General features: G+C 42.2%; 1 protein-coding gene across 1 annotated transcript in view; it reads left to right on the top strand.

Annotated features, from left to right (window-relative positions):
* LOC109374521 (VPS10 domain-containing receptor SorCS3-like) overlaps positions 1–27,067 on the top strand; it is a 117,936-nt gene that overhangs the window by 16,019 nt on the left and 74,850 nt on the right. The window contains exons 3-7 of the mRNA XM_019629177.1: positions 1,578–1,724; positions 3,730–3,832; positions 9,007–9,083; positions 11,966–12,057; positions 21,444–21,551. Coding sequence (XP_019484722.1) covers positions 1,578–1,724; positions 3,730–3,832; positions 9,007–9,083; positions 11,966–12,057; positions 21,444–21,551 — 527 coding nt within the window. The remainder of the gene's footprint in view (positions 1–1,577; positions 1,725–3,729; positions 3,833–9,006; positions 9,084–11,965; positions 12,058–21,443; positions 21,552–27,067) is intronic.

The following is a 27,067-nucleotide window of genomic DNA, read 5'->3' as shown; positions in this document are numbered from 1 at the left end:
GGCAGAAGGTTCTAAAGAAACAAATATTCCAGTCTCTCTAAGGAATAATTGGCAACCAGGATTAAGAAAAACATCTTTGCAGTTGGTTTTAAAGACAGTGATCTGAGGGTCTCATAGCCCCTGGAGGAGCATATATGATGCCAGCCTTCCTGAAGTGGCACTGACTTTAAGCAGCTAGGACAGAAAGGGTATGTCTGGGGAAAGGGTGTATGTAACTGTGACACCACTGCCCCTCCCCCCATCTTGGCTTCTCTCTTGACCCACCCTCTGTTCAAGTTGGGATTTTAATCAATTCCATTGTTGGCTACTTGTCAAATTCCCCTGGTGGTGTCCTTCCCAGATAATTCTGTTCTCCTCCTGACATTCTTTGTTCATTTTGTTTGTTTGTTTGTTTTTATTTGGGTTGACATTCTCTTTCAAGGCCAGTCAGGTTACTAATTAATTTTTTAATTTTAAAAAGACTCCTTATTTCATCAGTTAAATTATGTCATTAAAAAAGCAAAAGAGCTCACTTCTGTAGAATTCTTCTGCCTGGTATTCTCTCAGAACTGCAACAAACCTCAGTTAACCATGATCTTTAATGAATGGGGTATAAATACAATTAAAATTTTGAGATCTCTCTTATCCAGAAAACCTGCCATTAAACCTCTTGTTTATACATGTTTAAACTATTTGAATTACCTTTCAGCTTTGGAGCATGCTGGGATTGTGCGGTAAATTAAGGAAATATTTCTTTGATAGAAAATGCTTTCAATATTCTTATTGCCCAGAATGTAGGGATAGTGGGAATAAAAGTTTGAGTGAATCTGTACTTACTTCTAGATCATAAACCTCTTTTATGATAAATCTCTTTTAATCCTCTAGCTTCTTGTTTTGTGGTGATGGTCTTCTTTCAAAATATGAAGAGCCTGTGGATCCCAGTAACCGGGAACTCTGGCAAGAGTGCTCTGTATTATCTCATGTATCCACTGCCGGCCAACGGAGGGAAAAAAGGATGGGCGGGCTGACTGCCTGTTTCAATGTGGCCCTTGGCTGAGACTCAAAGATGATATAGGAGTTACCCATAGTGACACAGTAAGCTAGTGACACGTCAGAGAGAGATTCCAGGTCCCCAAGCTAGGTTATCTGTCCCCAAAATATGCCAACTTCCACCATTAAGGATTATACCCTGATGCCTTGAAAACCCATTTACAAGCCCCTCCTGAGCAAAAACCTGTGTTCTCTAGAAAGGGGTAACTCCTTTAGTTGTTACTGGCCATTCCCACCTCAGAGGAAATGCTAATAGTTAATGTAGGATAAGGGCCTATGGAACAAAGCACAGAGACATGTAAAGTGGAAAAAAGCAGGTGGATAAGACGGGAATGAGACATCTGGGTTGGGGGGTGTGGAGGATGCCGAGATGAACTTAAACTTCTCTCAGAGACCACATGTCGAATGGTATTTCTCACCATGTTTTGCCTCTTCTCTTTGGTACCCCCAACATCCTGTGGAAAATGCTGGGGCTTCTCCCAGGGCTTCTCCAAGACTATAGGTGTCTTGGTCCAACATGGTTCTCCATCTCTCGCCCTTTTTCCTAGGTAGCAGGTATCAAAGGGATATTTCTGGCCAACAAGAAGGTGGATGACCAGGTGAAGACACACATCACATACAACAAGGGCAGGGATTGGCGCCTATTGCAAGCTCCAGACGTGGACCTGAGAGGAAGCCCGGTACACTGCCTGCTGGTCAGTCACTCAGTCTCATGGGAAGTCCACAGGGCATGCTGTTTCCCTAAGGATGCTGTGTTAGGGGCGTTCTTCCAGCAGGGGCTCTTAGGAACTTGGCTGGCGCTGGGCTGAGATTTCCTACAATTCCCAGGGTGTTGATATGTGGACTCAGAGTGCCGTTCCGCTTGGATGGAAAGTTCAGTTGAATTTCACAGGCTTTTACTGAGAAAATAGCATGTGCTCTAACTCCTAGTAAGATAAAGAAACATATAAGGGAAAGTGCCTGTGTTCCAGGGTCCCAGGTAGAGCTTGGTAGTGGCAACACACCTGCTACGTGATGCTGATGGGATACAGTTTGATAAGTGTTTGATGGATGTCAGCATAAGCAAAACTTGCCTTGGAAGCCCAGGAAGGGTCAGGCTGGTACATCCATATGAGGCAGTTAACCTGTCAGCATTCCCAGGGTCTACTGTATGGAGTATTGGGGCACACACTATGGAAGACAAGGTGTATAAGATGCTACAACTCCTGATATGGAGGGAAGATAGACAATGAACAGTGACATTCACAGCGATCAGTGCCAACTTAAAGCGGACCTGTGTAAGAAGTTCTCCTAAGGTCCCAGAAATGGTTATGTTTCTCCTTAGCAAAAAATTGCTTTGTGCCACTTATTAACCACTTATCATATTCTAGACATTACTTAAAAAATTGGCGATACAGTGGTAAATCGGGCAGACAGGGCCTTTCCCCTTTTGTAGTATCAGTCCAACTCCATGGTTTTTGCTTGGGGTGCTGGGAAGGTCAGAAACAAATGCCTGTGTATCTCTAGGGACTGGTCACAGCATGATTTCTCCCTACCCTGAACCTTTACCTTACCCATGGCGTCATATTATTTTCATAACTGAATTTTCCCTATTTCATCATTTTCATAGTTTAATTTTATTATATATATATATATATATATATATATATATATATATATAGATGACATCACTATAAATCCCTAATTCTTTTAAACAATACCCAAATAGGTATAAATAAGTGAACAAAGAACACAGACAGAGTTTTTGATAACGGCTTCAAACATTTAAAAGTAAAATGGGGCCGGCCGAGTGGCGCGATGGTTAAGGACTGGTTTGGGATGCCAGAGGGCCCCGGTTCGGATCCCACATATGAGGGCCAGTGACACTGCCCTCCACAGCTAAGATGCTGAACAACAGCTCAACCTGGAGCTGGGCTGCCATGAGTCGCCCGCGACGGCTTAGGCTGCAGCGGGTTGCCATGGGCTACCATGTGTAGCCAGAAGCCAGCGTGAACAGCCGGCAGCCGCAGTGAACGGCTGTCCAGAAGCCGGCGACTGATCTGCCTCACCTGGGAAGAGCACAATGATGGTGCCAACTTGGGCCAGTGAAGCAACGTCCTCCACAACTAGACTGAAGAGCAAACCAACAGCAATTTGTCTGTTCCCCTCCCCCAATTCCCCAATAAAATCTTTAAAAAAATAAATAAATAAAAGTAAAATGATAAACAAAAACCAAGCACATCAAACAGAAGCAGGGGCAATCTAGTTGAAGAAGAGGGGAGAGGGCTTGGATGCTGTTTTACTTAGCTTTCCCTTTTCACCCCTCCCAGTGGCCCCTTAGAGATCTAAGAAGCAGAGTGTGATGGTCAGGATCACATATGGGAGAAGGTCAATGTTGTGCTATGATAAGGAATGCTCAGGGAGGCTCTGTAAGGCAGGCCATGAACCGGATCTTGATGGATTGGATGGGGCTGACGAAGACAGGGAGATGGTATGCAGCTGTGATGGGAGTAGGGACAGGTGCTCAGGGCAGCTTCTGATGTGAACATATCGCTGATTTCAGGTGGCGATGACTGCTACCCAAAATTAAGTGTGTGTCTCACATCCAATCCTTACTGTTTCTGGAAGCCTTAACATCTGGAAGCTGCATCTCTGGTGGGGTGGGGGTGTGGGTGTCAGGAGGTTACTGGAATGAAGCCATTCTTTTCTCTTCCATTGTAGCCCTTCTGTTCCTTACACCTGCACTTGCAGATCTCTGAAAACCCATATTCCTCAGGAAGAATCTCTAGCAAGGCAACAGCCCCAGGACTTGTGGTGGCTACAGGTAAGGAAGACAGTCCCTGGCCTTCTTCCTCCCTGAGGGCTGCTGGGATATGTTTATAACCTCTTTGGACTCATTTGAGCGACGGAGGAAAGCTATGGGCACTGTCCCCAGGAAAGAGGCAGGGTTCATGCATCCCCACGGCCATTCTAAAAACCCAGGAAAGGAGCTCCAGACCCTTGGGAGTTCTAGCTTAGTGCTCCATCCCCCACAGTCACAGAGTGGTTCCTGGTGCTTAGCAAGAGGCCAGAGTTCCTTTGAAAGTAAACTGGCTGATCAGAAAGGTTGTTTGTAACAGGGAATTGTCACTTTAAGAACATGTGTTATATGAGCTTCCTAGCTCGCCAAATGTAAGTTGGGGTAGTTCTCTCTTTACCCAGAGGGTCCTTTGCAAAGGTTTCACCCCAGATCTCTTTTTAATCATGAGGGGTCTGGTGTGTGTAAAGGTTTGTTTACACCTGATTAACCACTTGGCTGAGAGCCTGGGGGAAAGGGCCAAAAAACTTAAGGCTGCATTGTTGAAACCACTGTCCCCTGAACATTCATCGGAAATGAAGATATTCATCAAGTGAAAATGAAAGTCTCCCCTGGTTGGTGCTCCGATTAGCTTGCATTTGATTTAATACACCCTTTCAGGAATACATTGATGGCATAAAGCACGGCAGGCTTCTCATCTTAGAAGTTAGAACGCTGGGGTTAGGCAGCTGTTTTTTCTAATGAAAGCAGATAAATTCACAGCGACTTTCTGAGATCGTACATTCTGTTCTTTCTCATCAACCTGAAGCTCTGGCCCAGCAGTCACTGCTCTCCTAGACATGGCTCCCTTGTCCAAGCCTCCAACTGTGTGACGTTTAAATGCCACCAGTGCCCAGCCACTCTGATCAAATTGGCATCTAGTGTAGCCTTCTGGCATTTCAGGGAACAACTCTCAGCCCCTTAGGGTGGGGGACCCCCATTTTTAATTTCACTGTCTTCAGGGAGCCCAGGACAGGGAGAGGTGAGGGCAGGCTCTGTTGCTCTTCTCAGGACTTGGGGAGCAGCCCCCACGCTCTGTAATCTATGTGGGTTGCACCTCCCAACCTGGGGACTGCTGCACCCTCTGCTTCCTCCAAGGTCTACAAGCGGCCCTGGGCTGGAGTAGAAGCGACACTGGAAAACAGTAATCAGTGATGGAAGTTAATGTTATTTGCATGTGTACCATGTAGCCAGGCTTTGTTCTAGGTGGCTTCACCACTCTGAGCTTCAGTGTTTGTATTGGCAAAGTGAGAATAATAGTACTGCCATAACAGAATTGAAGGAGCAAATGAAGCAATGGATGTAAAGTGCTCAGAACACTTTCTAGGACATTGAATGTTCAATACATGTTAACCTGTTATCATCATTAATATTACAGGAGGTTAAAGCCACTCTTTTTGCAACAGAAGAGTAGGGTTTCCTCATCCTTCAGTAGACTCCGTAAAGGATGTGTATGCACTGTACACACACTGAATGAATGAATACACCCAGGAAGCTTGTCATCCTGCTTTCCAAGCTGAGCGCTAACACTGACTAGCCCTGTGAATTCAGCTTAGCTCTTTAACCGCTGAGCTTCATTTTCCTCATCTGTAAAACAGATGTTTTCTACCTTGGGAGGCTGTTTAAGAATTAGAGATGGAAGGGTGTCTAGAAGACCCAGCAGAGGCTCGGAGCATAGTGAGTGGAATTACTGGTAGTTGTTATGACCTGTGACCAGCACATGCCTCTAAATTAGTCTAATGTTAAGGCTTTATAAATGAAAAAACATGCAGCCATTAAAGATTGGGTTTTTAAAAAAATTTTTTATCCATATATTTCAGAATTGACTAATTTCCTTTCCTCTTTGTAACTTTTGTAAATGATGTGCCGGACCCGGGGACATTGGTAGGGATATAGCATAGCTGACAGGATTCTGATGACAGGCCAGCACTGGATCCATTGGCACAGGCCTCCTCACACCTAGCTTCCTCTTATCCTGCTCGCCAGCTCCCCTGAGAGGTTATTTGCTGTCAGAAAAGCATTGTGAAGCTAGCCAGGGGTTTCCCCAATGGCCTGCATGGAGCCTGTCTTCAGGGCCCTCTCCCACATCATGCATTTCACCTGCTTTCGGGTGTCAGTGACCCTGGGCTGTCCCCCCCTGTCCACTCCCACTACTCACTGCCCCGTCCTGTCTCACATGGGGATGTGGTCTCAGGGAAGCCACATGGAGGAAAGTGTACCCCAGGATTCATCTCTAACTCCTGCTGAGGCTGTCGCAGAAGGCACATGGAATATTCCAGTCTGGAGAGGTTGGCAATTGCTTTACACAAGCAGAATCACCAGGGTTCTAGCTATCCTCCCCACTGTGGCTTCCAGCTAGTGCTCACATCTACACAGTGCAAAGCACTTTCAGTGTGAAATGCACTTGCCTTGCCTTGATTACACAATGACTCCATGATGTAGAAAAGTCAATTATTCTTTTTCTCAATTACTGATGAAGAGACAGAGGACAAGGGGTGCCATGCCCATGCCCACGTTCCCTCTGGCTCCAAGACTAGTCTGTCCAGTAACCATTCTGCCAGACCTAGCCCAGAGCTCCACAGCTACCCCAGGCTCCCTGCCTAAATTTGAATGTTCAAACCCTAGTTTTGCCCCCTCCACGGAGGCACTTTCGCTCCCTGCAGTGGATGGTATACTGTGCTACCCGCTCCTCCGAGCCTTCAGTTGCCCTGAATAGGCAACAGAGGTGGTGAGAGGAGCATCTCTAACTCCAGGAGACTCTAAAATTCTCTCTCTCTCTCTCTCTCTCTCTCTCTCTCTCTCTCTCTCTCTTTCTGTTTCTCTTCCCCCTCTTTCTATCTCTATCTCTTCCTCCTTCCCTCCCTCCCATTTTGTTCACAAGTGTTTAATTAAGGAGCAGAAAAGGGGTAGCCCTGGGAGGAAATGAGGGGTAAAAGCAAGTTGTTTAAAGCTGCACAAAAGGATAACAGAACCTCCCTGATTTGCCAGCTCGGCTACTGGTGAGAGAAGCTCCAGGTTTTTCTCCTTTCTCCCCATTGTCACGCCGCTTGCGCGCGGAACAGCTACATCTTCCGACCTGTCCAGCGGTCGCTTTGGTAAGCCTCCCCAGTTCCACTTCAGCGAGGCACATTATTCTAATCTTCCTTCTCTGACACGACATCCCAGGCTCTTCCTATCAGAGATTTCCCATAGGGCCACTTAGGGGCTGAATATGTTCAAGGACCAAATCATCCTGGCTACATTTTCTTTCTGTCTCTTCATCGGGGAGCTTACTTTCTGGTCCCTGTGATCAGCAGTATTTCTTTCAGGGCTCCTTTCAATTGACAGAAGATATTTCCAAAAACAGACTTCATCGTCAACCTTGGATTCTCACCACCTCAAAGCCTTTGCAATCAGCCTGGTTGAGCTTTGAAGGGGAGGCTAAGGGTGTTGGCAGAACCAGCTCCTAAAAAGGGGAGGTAAGGGGTGATGAGACATATCCTAGAAACCATGACAGGCATGGCAGATTCTAGCCCTACGGGGAATCAATCAATCAATCACCCTCTCCCTCTCCCTCGCGCTCTCTCTCTTGCTCTCCCACTCTCCTGCTCTCCCGCTCTCCCACTCTCCCGCTCTCCCTCTCTCCCTCTCTCCCTCTCTCCCCCACCCTCTCCTACCCTTTGTAGACATTACTAATCAATCACCACACTCTATTCTGTTGAAACCAAATATGACTTCAGAATCCTTCTTAGTACGGGCTCCGGGCAACCATCACTAAACTACTCAAATTGACATTCTCTGCCCCATTCATCTTATCTTTATTTATTTTCCAAAACCTGTACCTGGAGAATGAAAATCCAAATTCCCGACAGATCTCCCCAGGGCTGCTCGCAGTGCCTCTCCCCACTCACTTGCACCTATTGCCTGAGCCCTCAGTCCCAGGCTTATTTTTAGAAGCCTGAGTGTCAAAACAAGTTGGCTAGCTGTGTGCTCCTGATGCTGATGGGAGCTTGACGTAGCCTGGCTTTAATTTCTCATTTTGAAGCATTAAATGTCAGGAGCTCAATTAACATTTTCATTATTGCATCTTTATTGTGCTCTTATTTAGCCTACAGATGTGTGGGAGCCAGCGTTCTCTTCCTGCTTTTTTTAAAGAAAAAAATATCAGTCAAAATGATAAATTCTTACATGTTTAGGGTACTTTCCTAGTTCTTAATACCTCCCCAAATGCACATTAACATTGGCACCCGATTTAATCGTTTGTTTACTCATTCACTCATTGTACAATTAATTATTTAGCAACTAACCACTACATTTGGGGCACTGTTCTAGGCTGGGTGTGGTGGGGGGGGAGCCCATTGGGGAAAACTTGGACAATATAGATCTACTAGAAAATCTTGACCGCTTTCCTTTATAATAAAAAAACCCACAAGGTGATAAAGTGCAAAAGGAAGAAAAAGAAGGAAAGAGAAAAGAGGTAGATGTGAAGGGATAGAGGCAATAAGTGTGGTCAGTCTGGGCATAAACCAGGGGACTTCTTTACCTGCCGTGCTTGATGGCCATGGTCTGTTAAGGATAGTTGTCTTAATCCTGGGCACTCTATACTTTAGGTTATGTAATCTTTACTATTGGGTCACTCAACTGCCTTGCTGACATGTTGACAAGTTAAAGTTGGAAACACACACTCACACACACACACACACACACACTACACACGGATGCACACACACATGCACGCATGCACACAGATGCACACACACACACCTGCAGGCACGCACATTCACACACACCAGGTTTTCTTAGACTAAAATATATATGAGGAGGAAGGTGTCTCCATGTGTGTCTACTCTTCTATTCTTTGATACCTTGGGGAACCCTTGTCAAAATCAGTTTTTAAGAGATTAGTGGTATACAGAATGAATAGTTCAAGAGATCTAAGCTAATCGATATTTGGTGTTTGAGTTTTATCATTTAAAGATGCATTCCTGTTATGTTATTTACTTTGTCCCATACTGGGTCTATCTTGTGGATTTTTTGATATGACACTAAGGAAGAGCTTGCACAAATCAACTCTACACATCATTTGGAAAACCTTTGCCTCCTGCTGCCCTCTCCCCAAACCCCAAGCACATGTAACCTCTAAACTGTCTGACAATTTCAAATCTCCTCTGCTTATGTTTCAGGGAACATTGGCCCAGAGCTCTCATATACTGATATCGGTGTCTTCATTTCTTCTGATGGGGGCAACACGTGGAGACAGGTAACTGGGAGATTCTGGGGAGGGAGAGACAGATTTACGACAATTGCTGCCAACTTCTCTCCTTCCTATAGACTCCCAGGCTTTTGATGACTTTGTAGTTGTAAAGAAATGGAATCAGCTGCTCAGTCTGGCAATTGGGCTGGCATTCTGGATGGGCAAGGGAATCAAATGGGAAGAGCACTGGGAAAGGAAATAGGAAGAACTGGAATTTTCCCACTTCTTTCATTATTTTATTCAGCAATACGTATGGAACAGCTACTGGATGCTAAGTTCTGTGCTGGTTGCTGAGAATACAGCCGATAAAATGGTTTCTATCATTAATGTGCCATAGGATCTTGGCAAGCAGGTCTCTTCATCTTTCTGGCTTTGTTTCTTTATCTGCAAGATGAAGGGGGTAGCCTACTAAACCAGCTAAGCCATGGACGTCTGCAGTTAAGTATTGTGTAGGTCCAGCCATAAGTGAGTTTGACACAGTTTTATAGATCTATGACTACATGAAAAAGTAATTCAATTGTACAAGCATTTGTAGCAGCACTGTCCAATAGAACATTCAGCAGTGATGGAAATGTTCTGTGTCTATGCTCTCCCATGTGTGTTGTTCAGCACTTAAAATGTAGCTGGTGTGACAGTGGAACTGAATTCTTAATTTTATTTGTTTTCATCAATTTACATTTGAGTAACCTCCTGTGGCTACTCTGTTGGACAATGCAGATTTGTACAATGTCAACTAGGCGTCAAGTACAAAACCGAGGAGGCAGTTGAATACCTCAGATCTCTTTCCTCAAGGAGTTCAAAATTAAGTAGAGAAAATGGGCTTATAAATGGCTCACTAGAGCTTAGGCTGACTATATTTAGTGGCATTATGAGCATGCAGAGAAAAAGGAGAGTGGGCTTACTTTGGGGATACCGGGAAAGACGTCACAAAAAGAGCTAGTATTTTATTCAGTCTTAAAGGTAATAAGGTTTCTACCTGGGGAAGAAAAGGAAAGAGCACTGAATATCTTGATGATATAGTGAAGTCACCATCTGAGATTTAGTTTTATAAGTTCCTGTTTGGATCCCTTAATGAAGATTATCATCACTGTCACGAACATCATCATCACCACCCCCATTGCCACCACTGTCTCCACTGCCACTACCAAAAAATTTTTACCAAGGACCTACTAGACACACAACCCTTTATAATACTACAAGGCATATAGTAAAGAATAAGTTAAGATTCTTACAAGGTCATAATCAGGTGGATAAGGAAAAGACACAGAAATAGAAACATACCTTCAAAATACAAGATCCTCTAATGATTAGTGCCAAATGAGGATGGAAGCTGGAATGCAAATTCTCCTAGTACAGAAACTCCAAAGAGACAAACCATTGTCCCTCCAACTCAAGAAATAGCTCACATAGCCAAGTGGTGACTGCGACATTCCTTCGTTGTGCTGTCACTGCTTAGGTTTTCTTTCCTGTTTTCCCAAACAGCTAAGGATTCCAGTTTCCACTCTAGTACTGGACAGGGCAAGAGTTGGCAGTGGCCAGAATGATAGTATCAAGAAGAAAGTGAGCAGAATCACTTCTCTCTCCTGTCAAGAACCTTCATTTAGTTCTTATCCTCACACTTCTAGCATCTTCATTACATGTCTTATCACAGAGTCCACCTGTGAGCTCTGGAGAGAAAATGTCAGCATTACAGGTCCAGAGTCTATGATCATATCTGAAATATTAATGAATTCACTTTATGTCTTTGTACACTAAGACTAACCATTAGTATGGACATATTTCTTTTCCTTAAAAGTCAAATATGGGAAAGGAAACCAATGAGGAAAGGAAACTCACTTTTTTCTATAGTGTTCCCTGGAGCATATGTGTAGGAGGCCCCATTCCTTCTACTTCCTCCTTTTCAAATCTGCCAATGCCTCCTTACCCCGTCTAGTACTTCTCACTTAGCCCACCATCCCAACCTCTCCTCCCAGGCTGTAAGAGCCATCATCAGTGCTTAAAAGCTAGAGGAATTCTCCAATTCCACTTCCCTCTAGAAGATCTAAAGTAGGGGATTGGTTGTCTGCTGGAGAAATGTTTTTTCCTGTTTCAGGTTGGAGATTTGAAAGTCATATATAATAGAACCATTGTTATATGTGGGATTACGTCTGAAGTCCTCTTAGCTCAGAACCTTGTAGATGCTTAGTAAATGCCTACATAGATGGATGGATGGATCACTAAGTGAGTGAATGAGTAAGGCGATGGGTTAATAGGTGATGGACAAATGGATAAACCAAAGAATGAATAGCTTTAGGTCCCTGGAAGTACTACTATGTTCCAATGAGCATTTAGAGTAAGGATCCTCAAGCACCAAATTTAGGTCTTCATCCCTCTTTCAGGGGAACCTAGGAGGTGATGGCTAAGCCTAAGAACTTGGTCATCATGACTACCATACTTTCTAGAGAAATGTGTTTTAACTTCTTAGGTAATTTATAAAGCACTGTGAGACACAGGCCATTTATAAATTATCTCATATATGAATAGGTGAGGAAGAAGAGAGAGCTGAGTGGTAACCTGCTAAGATAAAGACAGACAAGCTTTTTGGAAGCTACATTTCCCTTTGGATTATCTAGCTGAGTCCTCCCCTTATTGTAGCATACTGGTTTACAGCGTTAGTGGAAAGAGCTATGGAAATGTCATTTCCTTAGCCCAGGGAGAGTTTTTTGTCCTCCGTAAGCCCATTTCTTCATCTATTAAATGGGATTGATAGTATTTGCCAAACTGCCTGATAGGGTTGTTGGAAGGCTCAGAATCTAGAAGAAACAATGTATGTGAAAGACTTTGTAAACAGTCAAGCGCTATGCAAATGTAAGGTATTGCTATGATTGTTGTTGTTGTTGTTGTTCCAGATCTTTGATGAAGAGTACAATGTCTGGTTCCTAGACTGGGGTGGCGCCCTCGTGGCCATGAAACACACACCTCTGCCAGTCAGGCATTTGTGGTAAGGAGAGCTCCCTACCCTATTAATGAGAAACGTTTGTAGTGAAAAGGGTTGGGGCAAGTTATTCTGCATGGTTTTGTGCCCATTTCTTCATCCATCTATTCATCCATCCATCCATCCACCTAATATACATTACATCATTTATCTCTTAGGTAACAGAAGTAGGCCAGGTAATTTAGATGGGGAAGTATGATCAATAGGGTGAGGTGGCAAGAATAGGTGCTCTGATAAGGCCAAAAAGAGCAGGAAGGAGCTCTGAATTCAAGCAGACAAGATTAAGAACCCAAAATATGGGAGATAGAAATTGCTTCAAGAGGGTTAGGTGCATGAAGCAGATACTAAGTTCAATTCAAGATAAGTTGAGTTTGAGATGACTATGAATATTCAAGCAGAGATGACCATTAGTTATCAGACATAGTCATCTGAAAGTTAGGAGAGACACTCTAGATGTAGCCATTTAGCCAGTAGATGGTAAAGTCATGGCAGTGGGCTCAATGTCTCAGGAGAGTAGGTACAACATGAAGAAACACTGGACTCCTATGGAACATAGGTGAATACCAACAAACAGAGCGGACTAAGAGATTATAGAACAGACTAAGGAGAAATAGCCAAAAAGATAAAAACCCAGGAGAAATATTTTCATGGATGCTGAAGGAAGGGATGATATAAAGAGCACTAAATTCTATAATCAGATCAAGTCAGTTATGGAGTGAAAATCAATCTAGGATTAAGCAATATAGAAGGTCATTGGTGATTTTTGTGAGTGAATTCAAAAGAGAGGTGAGGTTGAAAGGTAGATAGATTGCAGTAGGTTTATGAATGAATGAATGAATGAATGAATGAATGAGTGATAAGTAATAGGATAAAGTAGAGACAGAGTAGATAAGTTTTCTAAGGAAAGTAGGTTATGGAATGAAGTTAAGTGTACATATACAAGACCCCCCAGTGAGGACAAAGCTGAGTGAAGATATATTATTAGGATGATGATTATAAGGATGATGATGTTGTGGCTGTTGCTTGTTTTTGTTTTGGGCAGGGGTTGGATAAGTCTCTTGTGTGTTTATATCCTGAAGGGAAAGAATATCAGGCTTTTGATTCAGCTAAGTGAATATTTGGTGGTAGAGAATATGCTACCTTGAGTTTAGTGGGGGTTGAATTAGCCGTGGGCTGGAAGATGGAATCTAGTTTAAGTACCAAGAACATGATTTGTTGGGTAAGAGTTTTTAGAGTAAGAGTTTTACTTACTCTAAAGCATCATATTGAAATCAAGAAAAAGCAAAGGATCCCCGGGTACCAAATCCAAGTGTTAGCTATCTTGGCAAGGACTGAAGAAGAGTTCACTCAGTCTGGCCATTTATTAAGTTAAACCATGTGAAATTGGCATTTTTGTGAGTCAAAATGATCAAATATTGTTAGTTTCTTTGAGCTCAACCTAACATAAAGTAAAAATGATTACACCTACCACTAACTATATCTTCTTAGAGATTATGAGAATAAATTTTAAAAAGATGCATGAAGCTGTGTGTAAGAAAAGTACTCTACCAACTCAAGAATGAGCCTGTAAAAGTTCCCAATGCAATTGTTTATCACTCTTTTACTACTGATTACATACCTTTTGGGTAGTATCAGAGGCTTGGAATTACTTGGTATTAATGACAGCATTTACTGAGGGATTATTCCATTCCAGACACTGTTCTAAATTCTTGACATGAATCACTTAAGTTAATTCTTGAAACAACCCTATGCATGTGGGCATTCTTTTTATCACAATATTTATAATGACATTGAGATGCAGACATATTAAACACCTTTCTCAAGGCTACACAGTGAGTACGTGGCAGCAACAAGTTGGGTCTCTGTCATGGACGCTCTTCTGTTTTAACTGCCAATTTTTAGACACTTTAATGAGTACACAGAAGCTTCTCACATGGTCCAGGCCTTCTGGGAGATCATAGTCAAGACAAGGAATTAGTTCACATATCACCATAAATGAAAGCATTACCTGTTAAAGGGTATTGGATGTACGTATTGCTGGAATCCTGAGGAGGATGGAGTCCTGCCTGATCCGTAAGGGGATTTCATGCGGTAGGAGGCGTGGGGGCCGATCCTTGAAAAAAGTATGCCAGGAGTAGGAGGGGTGATGGGAGGCAAGCCAAGGGAAGAGAAAACTCTGACCAAAGCCAGGAATTCGGGTAATGTAGGGAGTTTTCAGAAGACTATATTTGGTTGGAATCAAGAACGTGAGTAAGTAAGGGTGGATAGGACTCAGAAGAACTTAAATGCTAGTTTATGGGGTTCAGATTGAGCCTGTAGGTAATTCCTTCCACTATAAGGACCTCTCTCTCTCTGTGTAGGGAACAGCTCCCTCTGTTGAGGGCTGAGGAGGACTTGCACTCTCAGAAGAGACAACTTGACTCTTAAAACAAGTTTGTTTGTTTGTTTGTTTGTGTTTTAACTGAGAAACGCAACAGTTCTTAGCCCCTATCATGATATTTTACGAGCCTCCATCTAAATTGCAATGAGACAATTGATAAATGCTCTGCAGGCAGATATAGCTGGGCAGGTTTCTTCCATTGAAGTCCGAGTAGAAGAGGGTGGCAACTTCATCTTACACTTGACCATCCCCTCCTGCGCTTCCTCCTTCATTATGGTAGGAACCTAGTATTTACTTAACGATTGATTTTTAGAGCCTTTTGAGCAAAATTGTCCTTGTTTTAAGAAAGAAAGAAATTGCTGTTGCTGTTATTTCCTTTTGGTGGTAGAAGGGGAGACTTGGTATGGAAGGAGCGTATGGAGCAGCGGGACCAGAGAGCATTTTGGCTTTGGTGAATCTTCGCATCCTTACATCTGACTGTTCAGTCTGTTCTGTGATAGCTTCTCTCCAGAGACCTGATCACGTCCAAAAGGAGCGCTTGTCTGGGATATTCTGGAGGGAAACCATCTAAGTTGGAAAAATAAATTCATATTCACTCAGGATCAAATCATGCCTTTCAAAGTCATCAACACAAAGTTTGAGTTTTCCTTTGTTCTAACACATATCTCTTTTGTTGGTAAAAAAGAAAAAAATATTTATAGAACTCAGAAAAAAAAAGCTGCACTCCCATTGAATGTCCCCTGATAATAATAATGATAATAACCCCCTGCATTTGTTGGCTTAGTGCAACTTACGCAATATTAAAAATGATTTTTCAGACTAAACTTTGGAGATAGAATTTTCTCTATATAAAGGATGTTGACACTGTCATTTTTCATAAATGCTGCAAATGTCTCCCTGCACTTGGGCACCACCCACCATCTCTGCTTACTTGCTTATCTAGGAATGCCTTTCTGAAATAATACCTGCAATGGTTAAATGACAGCTATTGAGTGTGTTAGGAAATAACCAGCCCAAAGACTCATTCAGGGATTCTCCTTTGCACTTCTGTTTCAAAGGCCAAGTGAGTGTTTTGTAAGGGCTCGCCCATACCATTATCATTAGTGCTGCCTTACAAAATTCTTAACTGACTCTGTCTCCTGCTTATGAATTGTAAGCTCGTGAAACTCAAACACAGTTTCTTCATTACCAGTAGCTTCTAATTAAGCCACAACCTTCAAGATAAGCACATAGCTCATTTTAAGTGGAAGAAAGATTAAGTAATCAGTTCATTGTTATTTTCTATTGTATGTCTCAGACTGACATTATTTTGTATGTGTATATGTATTTGTGTGTATGTGTATATAGACACACATATATACAGTGTGTGTGTGTGTGTGTGTGTGTGTGTGTGTGTGTGTGTATGAAAAAGACACCAGCATAGCCACTCTCACACAAAGGTATAGTGGCTCTCAAATTTAAATAATAGCTACATTGCTTTTCAGAGAAAATAGGAGTCATAATTGAAAAGCTGGGGAGACTTTAGCTAGGCTAACAAGGCATGCTATTTCCTATAAACTGGAATGATAGGGAGCTAGAAGTGCATGAAGACAAAACAGCATACAAATGAGCCCATCTATTTGTGACCATGTACATTTGGATGCATAGGGATTAGAACCAAAATGTCATTTCAGGTGAGCCTGCCTTCCAGTATTACCTTTTACCTTAGAACATTAGAGTGAAATGAACAATGGAGCCCCATGGAATGCAGAGCTCTAATGACACCTCACAATAGACAGTCGGCAGGTAGACGGGGCCCTACTGTTTGCTTAGTCCTGACAAGCTGTCAGTGTCTCCTTTTATTGGGATGCTCTTGTTAGCAGAAAGTGAAACAACATTACCTGGCCTTCTTTGTTCCTTTGTTCTTCTATAAATGGTTGTGAGCATTTTTTTTTATTCAGAGAAATATTCACATGAAAACAATAGTTGTAATCCATGCCTCTGAGAAGGGAAAGTGCATGTGCTATTCTGAAGAACTTCCAGGGGGCTAAAATGCCACCAACCTCATACATTGCAATAAAATAAAAAGGAACAATGCATCTCACCAAAGGGAGGAACGTTGACCCTCAATGACCAAGTCAAGTCTATTTCTGTACTAGAGATTTCCAGGGAGGGTTCTGGTTGTTCTTGGAAGATTCTGTTCCTTTCAGTAAATCTCATCTCAGTATCATATAGTCATAGACCAATGGCGCAAGGAAGGGTCTTAGAGAACATGTCTATTTTCGCAACTAGTATAGCAGATACCTCTGTGACACCTAAGATGATCACGCTACTGCACCAGGAAACCACAATGCTGACCAACTTGCAAATACCCAAGACAGAGAGGTTCCCATCTTGTATAATGGTTTTGTTTTTTAGAAAGATTGTTTTTTGTGCTGAGCAATAATCAACCTACTTGTGATTTCTATCCATCAGTCCCTGTTCTGCTGGCCACATCTATGCAGAATGTCTGCTCCAGAACTGCATGTGATTTTCAGAGCCATGGAAAGAAATACAGCGGAGAAGGACCTTAGGAGATTTCTTTGCCTAGTCTTTATAGGATCTAGAAAATGATCAGATATACAACCCAAGACAGATTCTGTGCATTTGTTCATTTGTTCCTCACATATTCATTGAGCTTATACTATTTATTTAGCATTAGAATAGGGGTTGGGATATATCAATGAACAGGCAAAATACTTTGGGGCTTATGTTCTTGCACACATATACTTGACTATGATCTTTAGAAGAATTACAAGAATGGAAATCTTTTCTCCCTTATTCTATCTGTATTTTTAATTGATGTTTCCGTGTATCTAACTATATTCTCTCAGATGTCCTTCACAGATATTACCCCTTTTCAGTAGTCATTAGCTAGGGTTGTTTTTGTTTGTTTATTTGTTTAACTGTTTCAAAGCTTTCTTACAAAAATAAAAAAGCAATAATAATTAATTCAGTTCCATGCTTCTTTTCCCTATGCCATTTTCAATTCATAGAACCTATTTCTAGAACAACCTACTTTTTTGTTTTTCACTTTTAATCATATTGATTGTCAGTTTTCTGCAATGATTGAAACTGAACATAGTATTTAGGATCTGGTAGAAGGGTAATTTATTATGCGTGTTATCTCTCTGTGAACATATACTGGACTCAGTGGCTTGATTACCTCTCACAATAGTGCTGTTGCTGAGAAATACTTTGTGGTTGACAATGACCCCAGTTTGTTATTTTAGCTTATTATTATTTTCCTTTCTCCTCTTTCTCCTGCTGTGGAGCTCTTTTTTCCTTTCTTTCTTTAAATTAAAGTATAATATATTCAGGTGACAATTGTTAGTAAAGTTACATAGGTTTCAGGTATACAGTTCTGTAATATGTCATCTATATATCACATTGTGTGTTCACCACCCAGAGTCAGTTCTCCTTCCATCACCATAGATTTGATCCCGTTTACCCTCATCTACCACCTCCCTCCCCCCTTACCCTCTGATGACCACTAAACTATTGTTTGTTTCTATGAGTTTTTGTTTCTTTGTTTGTCTTGTTCCTTTGTTGCTTTCAGTTTTATATCCCACATATCAGTGAAATCATATGGCTCTCGAATTTTTCTGTCTGACTTATTCTGCTTAGCATAATAATCTCAAGATCCATCCATGTTGTTGCAAATGGCACTATTTCATCTTTTCTTATGGCAGAATAATATCCCATTGTGTGTGTGTGTGTGTGTGTGTGTGTGTGTATATATATATATATATATATATTACATCTTTTTATCCAATCATCTATCGAAGGACACTTTGATTGTTTCCATGTCTTGGCCACTGTAAATAAAGCTATAATGAACATCGGAGCACATATATCTTTATGGATAAATGTTTTCAGATTTTTTAGGTATATACCCAGGAGAGGGATTGCTGGGTCATAGATAATTCTATTCTTAATTTTTTGAGGCGCCTCTGCACTGCCGGCACTGCCCCTGCCTTCCACAGTGACTGCTGTGGAATGCTGTGGAGCTTTTTTTTTTTTTTCCCCTTAAGCATTGTGCTCTTTAATTTGCCCTTCCTTATCAGTGACTTCTAAATCTACATTCCCAGCTTTGATCACTCCCAAGGAATCCAAATCCATTCCTCCAAAGCTTTCCTTGACAGTGCCACAACCTGGAACTCCAAAAAGCTTCTAAGCTTTCTGTGGAGCAAACAGAAACAAACAAACAAACAAACAAAAGGCTTTGTTTCTCCTTGTCTTTCTGTTTCCCTACCTCAATTGCTTAACCCCCCAAAATTCACATTGTTTATGATTTCTTTCTTTTACTCATGCCATCTATACATTCCCTCACCAAATTCTATTGACTTAACCTCTAAAAGTATCCTACGTCTTTCCACCTCTTTCCGTCTCCACTGTTATAACCTTTATCCAAGCCCCGTCTCTTACTTGCTTTCTTACAATCACTACGCCGCCCTCCAGTTTATCTCCTTGCACCCGCTTTGGTTCCTGACAATCCATTCACCACAGAGAAATAAAAGTTAAATTTTAAAGTTTAAATCAAATCATATCTTTCCCATTACAACCGGAAAAATGGCCCTTTCTAGTCTGGCGAGCCCTGCTTTCTTTTTCTTTTTCTTTTTTTTTTTTTTTTTTTAATTGGGGGAATTGGGGGATGGGAACAGTGCTGGGGAATTGGGGGAAGGGGAACAGACAAGTTGCTGTCATCTTGTTCTTCAATCTAGTTGTGGAGGATGTTGCTTCACTGGCCCAAGTTGGCACCATCATTGCGCTCTTCCCGGGAGAGGCAGATCAGTTGCCGGCTTCTGGACGGCCGCTCACTGCGGCTGCTGGCCACTCAAGCTGGCTGCTGGCTACATATGGTAGCCCATGGCAACCCACTGCCACAGGGACTGCAGCCTACGCCGTCGCGGGCGACTCATGGCAGCCCAGCTCCAGGTTGAGCTGTTGTTCAGCATCTTAGCTGTGGAGGGCAGTGTCACTGGCCCTCATATGTGGGATCCGAACCGGGGCCCTCTGGCATCCCAAGCGAGTTCTTAACCATCGCGCCACTCGGCCAGCCCCCTGCTTTCTTAACTCCATTTCCTTCTCCGAACTTCCTTTCCCACACTAATCTGCAACCACTCATCATCTTTCCATTCTTCCCACACAGCAACTTCTTTAAATGTCATCTCCTCAGAGAGGACGTTCTTAAATTTCTAATACAAAGTAGCTGCTCAGTCACTACCATCACATCACTCTGTTGTAAATTGTCTTGATGACACTTACTTCTTAATGAATCCATTTATCTGCATACTGTGTGTCTCCTCAAACTGGATGCAAGTTCTGATGGAGCTAGGACCTTCCTTTTCTTGTTCATGGCTGTATCCCCAGAACAGAGGCCACTGCCAGACCAGGCACAGAGTAGGCAGCGATAAATATTTGATAAATGAATTTGATTTCAGTTTGACTTTGTAGTCCTGTCTTATCACCACATTTAGATACACCATAAATACAAAAATTGTTGTCTGAGAGACTAGTTATTCTAGCTGGGTAAAGGTATTGACTTTCTAATTTTTTACATCAGTTTATTGGAGGAGAGGGGATAAGACAGTGAGAAAGAAAGAAACAGAGACAGAATCTGAAAGGGACCAAGAAATAAAAAGTATGGAGTGGACTTAGTAGGTTGGCTAGTAATGGGAAAGGAGACTTCTGCATCCAGCTCGTGAATGCCAGTATAAATCATGCTTGGAAAAAATGATTGGTGGATTAAAAGAGCGCTCTTAATCATTCCTTATTTTATTCATTAATTTATTCATGTAACATTTACATAGTACCATGTGTCAACTTTTCTGCTAAGTACTAGGAATGGACCAGAATGAATGGTATGGTCTTTGACCTCAAAGAGCTTAGAGTTCAGTGGGAAAGTCAGACATATTTTTTTATAATATATATGTAATAGCAGTAAAGAAGAACTGTAATAAAGATATGTAGGTGGTGTTAAAGGGTTATTCAATGAACATGATATACATAAACTCCCCCTGAACTCCCAAGATTATAATGTTGAATTGAGGGATTCAAGATAAGTTAAGAAACCATCACTCAGCCCTACTATAGGAGAAGGTGTGGGTGTTATAAGAAAATAGAGTTTCTGCAGTTGAATTCAGAAAACCCTGTGTTGTGGACTCAGAGAAGAATTAAGAATTAACCTGACCAAGAAAGATCCCACAGAATGGGGCAAAGAAAGTTGCCTTGTGGAAGGGGTGTCAGGAAAAGCTTTCCAGAGGAGATGGTCTTTTGGCTCTGTCCTCTGGTTAAATCAATGGCAGACAGGTACTTGATAAAACCAAGAAAAGCAAGGAAGCAGGCATTCAGAATCACTCAAATGTCTCCATTAGTAGCATTCCTTAAAGAGTTTCTGATGCTGCAGCCACAAAGGACCAGCCTTTCCTCTTACCATTGGACGAAAGATGGCACAGTGCTAGAACACCTCAGACACTCAATACTCTTCCCTGAAAGCCCCTTAAAGTGCCACCAGGGAGGGAAAATGATCTTAACATCCATTCTGAACAAATAGGAAATCGCTTTTTTTAAGGTTTGATCTGAAACACACACACCTCCCCTCCCATGGGGTACACCCCACACTACTCAATTTATCTGTGTCAAAACCTCCAAGGGCTGAATTGATTGTGCTGTAAATGGAACCTCAGGTTTCACTCTGAGTACTCAAAATGTGACACTCCATCCTCTAAGCCCTCCTGCTTGGGTTTTTTTTTTTTTTAATTCTAATATGTTGAAATATTTCTGCAGCTCTGGTGCTGTCTCTGCCTGGGCCAGGAAATGCAGTTTTGATCAAATCTCATAATAATATTGGGAGATGTTGGAGATTAATGCCTATTGATAATCCAAACTGCCGGAGAGCGAGATACAGAGGAGAATTTAATAACCTGAGAAGATGGTTGCAGAAGAGTGTGGTTTCATTTTCAGTTGTCTCTTTCATGTGTTTCCAACCCAGGGTGAGTTTTGATGAGGGCCACTCCTGGGACAAGTATGGTTTCACATCGGTTCCCCTTTTTGTCGACGGTGCTCTGGTGGAGGCAGGAATGGAGACCCAAATCATGACGTAAGTACTCTTTTGCTATGGTCAAAAGGAGGCCAGAGACCTGGGTTCTACTTCGAAAGAGGCCAGGGATTTTTCCCAGGGAGCCCTACACCAAAGCATTTCAACCTCTGGGACAATGTCTCCTCATCTGTAAAATGGAAATATGTCTGCTTGCACCACCAATCGAGTAGCCTACTGATAGGATTGGAGAAGCTTGGCTTCTGATTGGAATGTCAAGATTTCTAATGGAACTTAAATGGGTATTGTAACAATCGATAATCAAACCCAAGCAAACAGAAAGCTTATGTCTTTAAATGTGTTTCTCTGTTTCCAAAACAGTCCCGTAAGCGATACGGACAGGGGAAAAAATAGCCAACATATTGAAAACGGGATATTTTAAGGGCAACTCCTAGAGCCTGTAACACACACATGCACGTGTGTGCGCGCGCGCACACACACACACACACACACACACACACACACACACACACACACACACAGTTGTGCTTGTTCCATTTTAGATTAAATTGCTGTGAAAATACTCCTTTACAATGCTAATAGATGGTCAAGATATAGATCTTAAAGCTGTAAAAAGCCCTGAAGTACCTTCTGAATATTAAAGATAATAATAATTCGATACTGTTTTCTAAAAGTACATTGAATTTTAATTCTTAAAAAGCAGATCACCTCTCTGTGTTTGTGTGCATATGTGCATGTAGGGAGATATGGGGACGGACTAGTTATGATAACCCTCCACCATCCAATACCAACCTCCACACTCCTATAATAAGTGGGCTCTATCGTTAGGTAGCCAAATCGGTTTATTAAGAGTTAACAATATTGTGTACAAGTTTAGCTGTACGAGTCTTAAACAGTACTTAAGGTATAGTATATTATTAATGCCTAGAGTCTAAAGCTTCATTTGGTGGATACACAGCAACAGTATGTTGCTTAAGTGTGATGTTCAAAGACAGTATCATAATATAATTTTTTTCTAAAATAGAAATGATTTGGTAACTATATACATATATATGTGTAGTGACTATATATGTAGTTATATATAGACATGTACACACATGTACACATACATATGTATATAAAGAGAGATAACAGAGATATAGTGAGAAAGAAATCCCAAGGACCTAGGGTCCTGGCATGACCTTTGTAAAGCTACACTATAAAAAGAAAAAAAAAGTTGGTGCTACTTATGAGCCAGATACTGTTCAAGACGAAAAAATACGAGAGAAACCCTTGTCCTTATGGAGTTTGCATGTTTGCACATTAAATAAATGTGATGTAAAAATGGCATGTTACCCAGAATACTCTGCCAAGAGATTAAAATTTGTTCTTATGAATTCCAGGAAGTAAATGGAATACTAGGAATAGCGCCATCTTTTTTTTTTTTCCCCCACGAGGATCTCTGACCATGAGCTGAATTTTTTCCAAATTATTTCCCATCCTTCACTTAACCACTAGATATGTAAAGACAGTCTTCCTCCTTTCTAGGACTTCCTCTGATGTGACATCAAAGAGTTTAAGTGTTGAGTTTGAAATTCTGTAAAGCAAAGTAGACACATTCAAGAAGGTCATGCCATCTGCTTGAATTTATCAAGCTGGATGTGGCTGCTCATCACGTCCAAATCTGATATGGTCCTAGCATCTGGGGCAGTGAGGATGTACACGGTCCTAAAGTCAGGCATTCCCTGTTTTTGTACCAGAGAGAACTATTGGTCCTCCTTTTATTTCGCTTTCTCCTCATCTCGTAATGTGATGTATCCTGCATTCCCTTGGACGAGGCCTGTTTGAACTCACTGCCTGCTTCGCTTGGGCATCACATGTACACTAACCTCTACACAACCTGGCATTCCTTAGCAAGTTTAAGGCCACAGTCTAAAGTCTGTGTTCATCTGATCTTAAGTGTTAATTTTTTTTTTTTCTTAGCTTCAAATAGGGTTTAGCTGGTCACATGGAAACGAGGGAGATTGACCTCAGGGCCAAACCATTTACTGAAAAGACTAGATAGCACTCCTGTTTCCCTTTTCTCCCCACCAAACTCCTCAAGAGCATGACAGAGCTTCTGCCCCCACTTCTACCTGCTTATCGAGATGCTTTAAATGCTAACAAGTAGAAAAGGAACTACAATAGTGCGTACTTTTCTTACATGAGATTTGGGACAGAGAGGTATTTGTCCTTTCATGAAATTAATGAAAATAAGATGAGTTTGGAAGCAGTCGTCCACCCAAGTATAAACAATTCAGGCTGTGGGTTTTTGTTTTTGGTTTTTTTAGAATTTAAAACAACCTTTACCTTATAAAATTGTGGTAAATATACGTGCCATAAAATTTACCATTTTAACCATTTTTATTTATACAACTAAGTGGCATTAAGAACATCCACAGTGCTGTGCAACTGTTTTTAAGTTATTATTAAATTCGGAATTCCTCTAGTATGCAAATGATACAAGTTTTGCCAGGGTTCGCCAGAAGGGTGAGCTCTGAAAGGGTTGCCAAGAGTCAATTTCTGTGTCTGTCCTAGATTTGAAAAGAACTTTAAAACTAAGTGTCCCACTAGGGCTGACCAGTGCTTTTCCCTCACGGAATGGCAATCGCAAGGATTGAAGCAGTAGTTAAAAAAAAAAGTATCAATTCTTTAGGCACTGCCAGGACAGGGCGACCATTTTGGGGACAACATGCTTAACCTTGCAATTTAACCAATAACTTATTCATGATGTAGGCTATTTGAATTCTGTATCTTTTTCTGTCTGTTAACCCTGACTCTGTAGCTAAGCTGTGGTCCAGGAGAAAGAAAGCCTAACCCCTCCCATTAAGATTTTACTGCCTTTCTTGTGACCTCCCTTTGGAAGATTATAATATTTAAATATTTGTCTTTGTTAATTTTATGTGTCCTTGACTGGGCCACCACAGGGTGCCTGTATATTTGGTCCAACATTATCCCGGGTGTTCCTGTGAGGCCATTTTTGGATAAGATGACCATTTAAATCAGTAGACAGAGTAAAGCAGATTGCCCTCCCCAATGTGGGTGGGGCTTAGCCAGTCAGTTGAAGGCCTGACTAGAACCAAAAGGCTGACCCTTCCTTGAGCAAAAGAGACTCCCTCTTGCCTGGCCGGCTGTAAGTTAGAACATGGCTTTTTCTTGCTTTTGGACTCAATCTGAAACATTCTCTCTTCCTGGGTCCAAAGCCTGCTAGCCTGGAGAGTGGAACTGCACCAGTGGCTCTCCTGGGTGTCCAGTTTACCAACTCACTCTGAGTATCTTGGGGCGTGTGGTGCACATCTCCTGTTTATTCTGTTTCTCTGGAGAGCCCTAATACATAGTTTACTCATTTAAAAACATTTAATAAGCCTCTAATACGTTTCAGGCCCTCTTGAGGGTATTAAAGAGGTAAATACAATTCTTTCTATCTTTACAGTGTTCTCAGGCCCATGTATCCGGGAGAGTAGGGATACGCCAATCATCAAGGAACCCTAGTTATATAACCAGGATATGAGGAGAGGGAAGTGAGGACTTCACACATACAAAAAGTGACCACTGAGTTGGTCTGAAAGTTTCAATAGCACTTCACCAGTGGAAAACTCATTGATAGGTAATAGAATGTAAACTTGAAGAAAGCACATTTTTTTTTTTTTGGGGAATTGGGGGAAGGGGAACAGACAAGTTGTGGAGGACGTTGCTTCACTGGCCCAAGTTGGCACCATCATTGAGCTCTTCCCGGGCGAGGCAGATCAGTTGTCGGCTTCTGGACGGCCGCTCACACTGGCTGCTGGCTACACACGGTAGCCCATGGCAACCCACTGCAGCAGGGGCTGCAGCCCACACCGTCACCAGCAACTCACGGCAGCCCTGTTCCAGGTTGAGCTGTTGTTCAGCATCTTAGCTGTAGAGGGCAGTGTCACTGGCCCTCATATGTGGGATTCGAACTGGGGCCCTCTGGCATCCCACGCCAGCTCTTAATGACTGCGCCACTCGGCCGGCCCAAAAGCACATATTTTTAATAGTTTTGTGGAGTACTATAGTCTCAATGCCTAAATGAGGGGTTGACATGTAGTAGGATGTCAGTAATTAGGTTTTGAAAGAATCAACTATTTCAAGCAAAGGACACAATACATAGGAAAGTACCATGAAAGAGCATGACTGGGTGTTTAGAGGTTGAGACTATGAAGGGTCTTAAATGATGTTTAAGAATTTCACCTGTATCCAGACTGATGTACTTGAAATTAAAAATATTGTTAACACCACCCCCCATCTAGAAACCCATGGAGGGCTTACCATTGCCATTAGGATAAAGTCCAAACTCATTGGCTGGCCTATACATATCTACACTGACCAGATGCCTGGGACCTCATTTCTGCCCGCCATGCCCTGACCACGCCTGTCTGATCCATTGGTGCCATCCTGCCCCAGAGTCTCTGTCTGTGTATCTGTCTGGAGTGTGCTTGCCCTCCCCACATGAACAACCAACTTTTAAGTATCTTTCAGGTCTCAGCTTAAGTATCACTTCTTCTAGCACCCCTTCCTTGAACCCACCAGATGACATTGGGTCCTTGTGCTACAAGCTGTCCTTGCCCTATGCATGTTTCCATTTATGATACTTTAGGCAATAAATATTGGTGAAAATGGCCTTGCCTTGTCTGTTTAGTAGCTTTACCCTCCACCTTCATCTACCCTTAAGACAGACACACATGTGTAGGCATGGCCATACACATGCATGTGATTTTAAGTTCCCATCAGGGAGGATGTTTGTTTATCTTGTTCTTTGAGCACCATGTTTATCAGTTTTGTGCCAGCACTGAGGATTTAACAGTATATGTGTATTGAATGAATGAATGAAAGTGAATGAATTAATCAGTGAATCATATGGTCCCTAGTAATCTTATCAGTGTTGTGATTGTAATGACTTCTCTGGTTCATGGCTCTGGCATTTTAGGAAGTTGATTGTAGATCCCTAGAGATGTTGAAGTACTATGATCAGAATCCAGTAGTTGTAAGTTATGGGGTAGGAATCAGAGCAATCTGTGTCTGTGTGCAGAGGTGTGTAGAGGGGGCTGATAAAGCAGGGACTGGAATGGCACATGGGTACGAGAAGGCATCTAGAGAATGAAGACCCTCCTGGGAGTGATTTCTGATTTCCTCCACCTTCCACAAGAATCTGTGTGACTTCCACTTCTCAGGAACGCAGAAGGCAGGAGCTCAGGAATCCGAAACCTGTAACAGTGTAACTGCAGGGGAATCGGTGTGGGAGAAACAGCCCTCAGCTTGCAGGCATCCTCGGGTTTGCTTACTTTTATTGCTCCTTTTTCTGCTGTCTTTTCAAATGTTATTATTGCAATATCTCCCTGGTAACCTTGACAGGAACCATGTAGTCTAGCCTAATTCACAGTGAAATGTGACCGTTCTTATTACTGACGGCGGAGGACAGGACTGGGTGATTGACAAGCTGGCGGGCCTGTTGCCATCCCAGGCAGTGTCCCTCCAGCTGATGAGATGCCTGTGGATGTGAGAGCACTTGGGCTTCTTTA

The sequence above is a fragment of the Hipposideros armiger genome, unplaced genomic scaffold (assembly GCF_001890085.2).
Source record: "Hipposideros armiger isolate ML-2016 unplaced genomic scaffold, ASM189008v1 scaffold_828, whole genome shotgun sequence".
Classification (NCBI taxonomy): domain Eukaryota; kingdom Metazoa; phylum Chordata; class Mammalia; order Chiroptera; family Hipposideridae; genus Hipposideros; species Hipposideros armiger.
The sequence above is the reverse complement of the archived record's forward strand: the minus strand, read 5'-3'. Positions and strand labels throughout refer to the sequence as shown.